We start from the raw sequence: 10,000 nt of genomic DNA, 5'->3' as shown, positions 1-10,000 counted from the left end.
AAAGAAGGGTAGGAAACAAAGGGAGGGAATGGGGGCTGGAAATCCTCCCCTCTCGTTTTTGATTTTCCATAAGAAGGAACAGAGAAGGAGGCCAAGTGAGGATATTCCCTCAAAGGCTCAGTCCTCTGTTCTTAACGCTACCTCGCTCATGCGGGAAATGGCGAACAGGTATGTATATATATACATAGCGTTAATGGGATTGAGTAGAACCTCAACAGCCCGTGCGGTCTCAGCTACAAGATAAGCTTAATCGAAGCTTGAAGGCAAAAAAAAAAATGATAAGATAAGCTTAATCGAAGCTTGGGGGGGCAATAAAAAGAAAAAAAATGATAACATTCCCCTCACAGCATTAGCCAGCCTCGCCTCTTATCAGCTGGTATCTGTGTTCACCTCACTATCAGAGCAGATAAGGCGGTACAAGTACGATTGCGCCAGTCGGGCCCTGGCAATCTGTGTGTGTGTGTGTGTATCTATGGCGAGCGGTTTCTGCTTCTCTTGTGGTCTACTATTATTCGACCGTTCAGCCAAGGAGCGACCACAGGAAAACGAACAGATCCGTGTGGCACTGGTAGATGTGAGAGAGAGAGAGAGAGAGAGAGAGAGAGAGAGAGAGAGAGAGAGAGAGAGAGAGAGAGAGAGAGAGAGAGAGAGAGAGAGAGAGCCCCATTGACGAAGGAGAGACATCCATGTATATACACTTAAAAGCGACGCTAGACTTGATGACAGCAGGCCAGGCTGCGTGCGCGCGCCCCTCGGCGACAGTTTGTGGAGAACGATCATCTTTGTGAGGAAACAATATAAACACAAACAAGGGCGTTCGTTGTAAGATATTCGTCACGTTCGTGAAAGACGGTACTCACATGACGTAAGACATTGTAACGGTGTGAGGAGAGGGTCGAGAGAGAGAGGGGTGTTACCAGCGTGGCTTTTTATACATTTGTGGAAAACTATTCATGTAAACACACTGGTATACATTAAGTGGCACAGAGAGGAGCGACTGAGACATAGATACATTTGCGTGGTCGTAAGTGCTGTCGGAAACGCCTGTGGGTACCTGCTGGTGTCGTGGGGTGGGGTTCAAACTCTGTGGAGGAGGAGGAGCAGGAGAAAGAGGAAGAGGAAGAGGAGGAGGAGGAGGAGGAAGAGGAGGTGGTGAAGCAGGTGGTGGTTCGTGGTTCATCCGCTTAAGATCCAATTCCAAAAAAAATAGTGAAATACTTTGTATGCAAACGAGACGGGACGATGCTTCACGAACGAGGCAGTGGCTAGTTGGACCCTTAGGGTTTGAATGGCCCGTGAGGTTAATGGAACCCCACGTTGATGAAGAGAAATTATACCGATGTGATAGATGTTATAATGGTAATATAAAAAAACAAAAAAAAGACACAGTTTGTTTTTAATTTTGAAAAAACACAAATTCTTTTCATGGTATCGGATAATTGAAAAATAATTTTTAATTTTAAATTAAAATAAAATAATAAAATTTAAAAAAAATTAATAAAAAATTTAAAAAAAAATTAAAAAAAAAATATAAAAAAAAATTTAAAATTATAAAAATTAAAAAAAATAAAAAAAAAATTAAAAAAAAATTTAAAAAAAATTTTTAAAAAATAATAAAAAATTAAATAAAAAAAATTTAAAAAATAATAAAAATTAAAAAAAATTAAAATAATATAAAATAATAAAAAAATTTTAAAAATTTTAATAAAAAATTAATAATTTTTTAATAATAAAATTAAAAAAAAATAATAAATTTTAATAAAAAAAAATAAAATAAAAAAATTTTTTAATAAAAAAAATAAAAATATAATTTAATTTAATAAATTTAATTAAAATTTTTTAATAATAATAATTAAAAATTTTTTAAAATAAAAAAATAATTTTTTTAATAAAAATAATAATTTTTAAATATAATAAAAATAATTTTTAAATTTTAATTTTTAATAAATAATTTTTTAATAATTTAATAATAAAAAAAATTTAAATAAAATTAATAATAATATAATAATAAAAAAAAATAAAAATTAATTTAAAATTTAAAAAATATTAATAATTAAATTTAAATAAAAAATATTTAAAATAAAATAAAAAAAAATATTAATAATAAAAAATAATAAAATAAAAAAAATAAATAATAAATTAAAAAAAAAATAATAAATATTAATTAAAAAATAAAAAAAAATATTTTTAATAATAAAATATAATAAAATTAATATAAATAAAATAATAAAAATTTTAATTAAAAATAATTTTTTTAAAAATTTAATTAAAAATTTAATTATAATAAAAATTTTTAATAAATTAAAATATAAAATTTAAAAAAAAAAATTAAAAAAATTAATTTAAATTTTTTTAATAAAATAATAATAAAATTTAAAAATTTTTTAAATAAATTAAATAATAATAAAAATTTTTTAAAATTTTTTTTAATTTTAAAAAATAATTATTTAATAATTTTTTAAATTTAATAATTTTTAAATAAATAATTTAAATTTAATTAAATTTAAAATAAATAAATTAATATTAAAAATAATTTTAATAAATTAATTTTTAATAATTTTTTAATAAAAAATTTTAATAATAAATTAAATTAATATAAATAAAAAATATTAATTTTAAATAATTAATAACAAAATTTTTAACCCAAAAAAAGAAAGTTTTAAATAAAAAATTTTGGAAATAAATTAATTTTAAACAAATAAAAAAATTTTCAAAAACTTTTTTCCATAATTTGAAAACCCCCAAATTAATCTTTCATTAATGTTAATAATAATAATAATAATTATAATAATAAATTAAAAAAATTAAAAATTTTTAAATTATAATTAAAAATTTAAATTATAAAAAATTTAAAAAATTTTAAAAATTAAATAATAAAAAAATTTATTAATAATAATAAAATTTAATTTTTTAAATAAAAAAAATAAAAAAAAAATAATTAAATAATTAATAATAATAATAATTAATTTTAAAATTAAAAATTTTAAAAAATAATAAAAAAATTATTTACTACCCCCCCTTATTTATTTACCCCATTATAAATTTTTTAATCATAATAACAAATTTTTTCCAAATTGTTAATGTTTTCTTTTTAGTCTATGTTTTTGGGTTTTACTATGTTTAATTTTTAGAAAATTTTGTACGTGCCCCCACACTGAACAAAATGTCTTCGTCTTCACACAAATTTAAAATCACTCTTTCCACCCCCACACGAATCCATCTCACCCCCCCTCGATTTCTACCTTGGGGGGGATGTTTTTTGAAAAAAAAACCCCAAAAACCACTTGGGCCCCCACTTCTTTCCTCCTCCCCCAAAAATCACAAACGCATGCAACACTTAGACTAAATGCCTGAGAACGCTAACTGGCACCAGGTTCGGAAAAGACGAATCCCTTAATATTCTCTGAAAGCAATTCATCAGCTCCATCCTAAACCACGCCTCACCTAATGTATCTGGTCATTCCACCCTCTCAAAAGCAAACATAACGTTAACTGAGAACTCTAACTGGCACCTGGTTTGGACAAGGAGAAGAATCCCTTACTATTCTCTGAAAGCAATTCATCAGCTCCATCCTAAACTACGCCTCACCAAATGTATCTGGTCATTCCACCCTCTCAAAAGCAAACATATCGCTAAATGAGAACTCTAACTGGCACCAGGTTTGGACAAGGAGAAGAACCTTTTACTATCCTCTAAAAGCAATTCATCCGCTCCATCCTAAACTACGCCTCACCTAATGTATTTGATCATTCCATCCTCTCAAAAACAAACACATCATAGCTGCGAACCGCACAAAATAGAGCGCTTATAACAATAGCTCGTTATTTAACCACCACAAACACTCAACGCCAACACAATGAAACAAAGATTTTCTCAACACAATCCTATCTCAGCAATGCTTGCCATTCACCCCGGTGCAACAGCACGTAAGATCTCTCTCAACCAAACCACTCCATAACTATTAACCCCCCAGGTCGAAATGAAAGGCTTACTTAAACAATTAAAACAACCTCTACTCACAGATCCCTCCAACCAACCCCTCCCCCCCAAAAAAAAAGAGAACAATGAGTATACACACACACACACACACACACTTAAACGATACGACTAACACTAAACACTAAACACTAAACCACAGTCGTAAATTACACACCCACACTCCCTAGACAAACACGAGTCACACCTTCCCGTCTACGTCCAGCACATCTCCCATCGCTAGATTGCTGCCAACACCGTCATTGATGGAACAACAGCAAGTGAAGACACAAAAGAATTCCTGTTCAATACGCCCCACATTCTTCCCACACTGACATACGAGTTCACAACACTTTATGACTTGTGGCCCCGCCCCCGGTGGACGCGGCCGGCTATCTGAGCGCTGCAGGTGCCCCATAAAGATAAGAAAGTACCCCAGGGGCAGGAGAGTAAATCTTTCTTTCTGTCATGCTATTCGCCATTTGCCGCGTTAGCGAGGGAGCGCTAAGAACAGAGGACTGGGCCTTTGAGGGAATATCCTCACCTGGCTCCCTTCTCTGTTCCTTCTTTTGGAAAAAAAGGAAGTATATATATATATATATATATATATATATATATATATATATATATATATATATATATATATTCTTCATACTATTCGCCATTTCCCGCGTTAGCGAGGTAGCGTTAAGAACAGAGGACTGAGCCTTTGAGGGAATATCCTCACTAGGCCCCCTTCTCTGTTCCTTCTTTTGGAAAATTAAAAAACGAGAGGGGAGGAATATATATATTCCCTGGGGATAGGGGAGAAAGAATACTTCCCACGTATTTCCTGCGTGTCGTAGAAGGCGACTAAAAGGGGAGGGAGCGGGGGGCTGGAAATCCTCCCCTCTTATTATTTCTTTTTTTAATTTTCCAAAAGAAGGAACAGAGAAGGGGGCCAGGTGAGGATATTCCCTTAAAGGCCCAGTCCTCTGTTATTAACGCGACCTCGCTAATGCGGGAAATGGCGAATAGTTTGAAAGAAAAAGAATATATATATATGGCTTCATACACCTACTACACAACCCAGGGGCTTCACCAGGGCCAGTGTTAACCAGCCTTCCCATCCATGCAGGAGCCTGAGTCACTCGGAGACCAGGAGGAGGCGGAGGAGGAGGAGCAGTACGTAACGCTACAGGCCGGAGAGCCAGCCATGGAAGGTATATTTCTACTGGAGGGCCACGGCCAACCCCGCCTCACTTTCAGGATGTGGTGCGCCCTCGAATCCGCCTCCCGCGCCCACCCACACCAACCCGTCACCCTCCTCATGACCTCTCCCGTAAGAATCGTTCGTCCTACTGCTTGTGCGTGGTCGAGGGTGTATCCCTAGGAGCAAATTTTCGTCCAAAGAAATTCTCACTGCAAAGGAGTCCATGCTTTCGGCTTCTGGAATGTGTGTAGTCTTGGATGCCTCGTGTGACACACTGGAAATCAACTGATCTTAGTTGCTTTTGGCATCAAAAGTTTACAGAAATGAATATGAGAAATCGTATCGCAATATATTAAGAACCTTACCCCTCATCTTTCAGGGAGGGAAAACAGAAAGTGTCCGCTTCTGTTCTTCTATGAGGTCTGGAGGCATCTTCATCACAGCGATCAGACGATGGATGAGTCGAAACGAGGGATGATGAGAGAATCTTTAAGTGTGAGGGCGGAGGAAAAGGTAGCGAACCCGGGGAGGGGAAAAATAAACGCTTCCTATTGCCTTTGAGTTCTGTCCTGCCGCTCTGCCTATACTTGACTGGGAGCTGTTGGCTGGATGTATAATAAGGGGAGGGTAATACATGAAACTGCCTGCCTAGTTAGCTTTCTTGAGTCCCGCTGGACCATTTGCTCACAAGGAGGAGCTTTCTCAGATGCACCGTTAGGCTCCGAGAGAGAGAGAGTGAGTGAGATGGGACCAAAGCGATCCATGTCGTGGGCATGAATGTATGTGGATCCCATTAGTTCCCTTGTATGGGTACGGGTCCTATGTTGTTGTTTTTCACGATTGATGAGCTACACTGGAATTTCGACACTCTCAGTATCTATAAGGATAACAATCGAGGAATTCAGCCAGACATAACACGACTCACAACTCTTTAATCTTCAAGTCCAATCATGAGAAGAGGAAGCTATTGATATTGGAATCTAACTTATTACAAGATTTTCATCTGTCTTCAACAGGCAGGCGAATTCACGTATTACGCATCTTACACACCCAACCAGCCAGCAGATCCTACTCAAGGAGAGACATGAGCGGGTGGGAAGTACCTCACAGCCAGTAGAAAGACTGCATTTCTCAGACTCATTACTTTTTTTCCCTCCGCTCCTCTCAACAAGAGACGTATCCTTCGCTTCACCCAGCATCTAACCATCGTCATGGAGACACTTCCAGACAATGTAAAGGATCAGAAGTGGACGTATTTTCGCCACAAGATGCGATAAGGTTCCAATATACTGCAACACGATTTCATCTGTTACACTTCTGAAATTCTGAAGTGAAGTGAAACTTCATGGTATATATTTGGTGTATATATTCCCTTCCCGACATACGTCCAAGTTCCGTTCTGACCGACCAGTCTAATCTCGAAATGGACGTAAGTCGAATGCACGTCAGCATGGCAAAGTACAAACCACATACCTGTACAGCATTCTTTTATCCTGGTTAATTTCTATCACGATTATCTCATTATTATTAACCAATCTTTATCATATAACTCTGTAGTTTCTTTTTTTTTTTTACCTTATATCTAATACTTCTTTTAGTTCAGATTTCATCATTTTTACTTCATAATCTATACTATTTTCCGGTCGACTGTACGAATGATCGTAAGTCGCATAGATCGTAAGTAGAGGATCAGTTGTATATAGTTGAAACGCTAATTATTCACCACACACACACTATCTCGGGGATGATTCATGCCAATCTATTCTGGTCCGACCACAGGTGATCAAAAGAAGCCTCCTGCTCCAGAACCTGACAGGCCAACTCCCTAATATGCGACTCTTGCATCTGGACACGAGGCAACTCTTCCACGGCTCTCCCTTGGAGGACTGGTACGGGGAAGGGAGGTGGAGAGAGAGCCAATGGCCCCTCTTCCATTTCAACGATGCTTTACGGTAAGTCCAGTCAGTCAGTCTCTCTCTCTCTCTCTCTGAGAGAGAGAGAAACGCCCGAAATAAACTGTATCAACGACAGCGGTAATGGGGACACTTAAAAGGCTAACGTGCAGCAGCAGGTGGGAGTCGGTGATTGCTTTAAAAAGAACTGCTGAGCTGAATTCACATTTTGGTGTTAAGTGAGACTTTTTGATTTTTTTTTTCTTTTTCACTAGACGGCCCAGTCTTGAGCCAATCAGGCCTCCTGTTGTCTGTCTTTCTCATGTAAACTCATGAGAACTCATGCTAACTCACTCTCTCTCTCTCTCTCTCTCTCTCTCTCTCTCTCTCTCTCTCTCTCTCTCTCTCTCTCTCTCGTCCTGCCTTTTGGACAAAATCCAATCACAATATCTCATATGAGAGGTTACCCCTCCTCCTATTCTCTCTCCGCAACCCACCCATCCATCACTAACGCACGCCACCCGGCAACCCACCCATCACTAACGAACTCCACACCGCAACGCACCCATCACTAACGCACGCCCCCCGTCTCCTCCCTCACCCATCACTAACGCACGCCACCCGTCTCCTCCCTCACCCGGGGTGACCACAGGTGGCTGCTCTTGTGGAAGTACGGTGGAGTGTACCTCGACCTGGACGTGGTGGTCCTCCGGTCGCTCACGCCCCTCCCCAACTGCACGGCTCGCGAGTCGGATAAGTGGGTGGCGGCGGGCGTGCTCAAGTTCACCCCCGCCCACCCGCTCATGAGGGCGTGTCTGGACCACCTCGCGCGTCACTTCGACGGCAGCGTCTGGGGTGCCAACGGCCCGGAGCTCCTGACGCAGGTGCTGACCGACAGGTGAGGGGATCAGTGTTTGTTTACCAGTGGTGGCGTCTTAGGTAGGTCGCGCCCTGATAATGTGATGATTACACGAAAGTGCACTTGGGAACTTGCCGCGTTCCATCTTCGTCGTGGTTATCAGCGAATATTAGATCACGTGCACCATGGTGACCTCTTGCAATATATATATATATATATATATATATATATATATATATATATATATATATATATATATATATATATATTGGAAAGGATCACAATTTTGCGCGTGATCAAGTATATTCCTATGATGTCATTATTACACGAAAGTGCACTTGGGAACTTAACGTGTTTCATTTCCCCTTGGACACATAGGAATATATGTGTGTGTGTGTGTGTGTGTGTGTGTGTGTGTGTGTGTGTGTGTGTGTGGGTGAGTATGTGTCCCAATCATGGTTATCTGGCGAAAGCTAATGCGAAAATTATGACTGCAAAATCAAAATGAACTCCTCGGGTGTCTGAAACTTGATATTCAAGGTGGGAAAGGTTATGGGGAAAGGGAAAGACTAAAGACAGAAGGGAAGTCCACAGCTTCGCTCTACGAGGGAAGGACGTGTCATGACATAGGTAACAAGTTACTATCAAGATGGTCTGTATACCATTTCCCATTACTCTACTACAGAGGTCATGCATTATGTATGGATCTATAACAGAGATAAATACGGATCTATAACTGACAGATTAATTTTACCCTAATTTCAATTCTAACTCTATAAAATGATACACTAACTTCAATTCTTAATCAAATGCAGTTACCATTAACAAGAAAACTCCTTATTCATTTGCCAGTCACAAGGACCTGATTCATTTGCAAAAATTCTGGAGTAGATTACATTGAAAACTACCTCGCAGGTTATAGAATACAACACACCACAGAGACACACAACAACAGAGACATACAACAACACGGAAAAGACACAACTCCACTCTCAGTTCTAGAGTGGCTTATACCAGCACTCCGGATGCCCCTATCAATTAAACCCTGTCGCCTGCTCTGGCCACACACGCCCTTGCCGACAAGCAGCCCGGAAGAGACTTATAAACGTATGACAGCAGCTAACTCCGGGTGAGCTGCTGTCTTATCTATCTATCTATCTATCTATCTATCTATCTATCTATCTATCTATCTATATATATATATATATATATATATATATATATATATATATATATATTCCTATGAGTCCACGGGGAAAATGAAACACGATAAGTTCCCAAGTGCACTTTCGTGTAATAATCACATCATCAGGGGAGATGACATATATATATGCGTGTTATTGCCGGGGATTTAAGTCAGGGATGAGGAGGAGGAGGAGGAGGAGGAAGAGGAACAGAGAGAGAGGGACACGTTTCGTGGAAGTCAACGTTAGGGCGATAAAGGGGGAGTACAGCAGGATGATAGCGACCTTGTGTCTCTGGCTGTCGAACGTGTTTCGCGTGACCTGACCCCTCCCTCCTCTCTCTCTCTCTCTCTCTCTCTCTCTCTCTCTCTCTCTCTGCAAGATGAGGTTAGGATACACATCAAAGAAAAAGAAATAAACACCTAGAAGTCTAGTGTGTGTGTGTGTGTGTGTGTGTGTGTGTGTGTGTGTGTGTGTGTGTGTGTGTGTGTCTTTTAACTTCCGTGTGGCCCACGCAGCCAGACTCCGTACCCACGGTTGGTCGAAGCCGACCCATGGTATGTGTATATATAAACACACAGTTCCCAGTATATATATATATATATATATATATATATATATATATATATATATATATATATATATATACATCTTGTGGCTACACCGCGTGTTGTGGGTTGTTAATTAGTATTACAAGTTTAGCCTCCAGCCCAGCAATAGCCAAGCCTCCATTTATACACAGGACGAACGCCACCACGGACGGCCCTAAACCGTGAGGTGTGGGAGACGGTGTCTCCTTGTGTGTGATCATTTCCAGTATGGTGTTGGTCGTATGTGATGCACGTACATACACGGACAGCATAGTACAAGTGTTCGATACCCGAGGAAGATCTCTTA

General features: G+C 38.2%; 2 protein-coding genes across 4 annotated transcripts in view; one reads left to right on the top strand and one right to left on the bottom strand.

The window, feature by feature from the left end:
* Positions 1–10,000, bottom strand: part of LOC139757588 (thyrotropin-releasing hormone receptor-like) — an 833,567-nt gene that overhangs the window by 587,612 nt on the left and 235,955 nt on the right. The window lies entirely within an intron of this gene.
* The window catches only part of LOC139757583 (lactosylceramide 4-alpha-galactosyltransferase-like), a 30,188-nt gene continuing 20,637 nt past the window's right edge, over positions 450–10,000 (top strand). The window contains exons 1-4 of one of the 2 annotated variants that reach the window (XM_071678197.1): positions 450–568; positions 5,094–5,297; positions 6,948–7,120; positions 7,713–7,958. In XM_071678197.1, the coding sequence (XP_071534298.1) occupies positions 473–568; positions 5,094–5,297; positions 6,948–7,120; positions 7,713–7,958 (719 nt within the window). In that variant the 5' untranslated portion in view covers positions 450–472. The remainder of the gene's footprint in view (positions 569–5,093; positions 5,298–6,947; positions 7,121–7,712; positions 7,959–10,000) is intronic. The other variant, XM_071678198.1, reaches the window with a different exon arrangement.

Source organism: Panulirus ornatus, chromosome 27 (assembly GCF_036320965.1).
Source record: "Panulirus ornatus isolate Po-2019 chromosome 27, ASM3632096v1, whole genome shotgun sequence".
NCBI classification, from domain to species: domain Eukaryota; kingdom Metazoa; phylum Arthropoda; class Malacostraca; order Decapoda; family Palinuridae; genus Panulirus; species Panulirus ornatus.
Note: the sequence above shows the minus strand (reverse complement) of the source record. Positions and strands in the feature narration are given on the sequence as shown.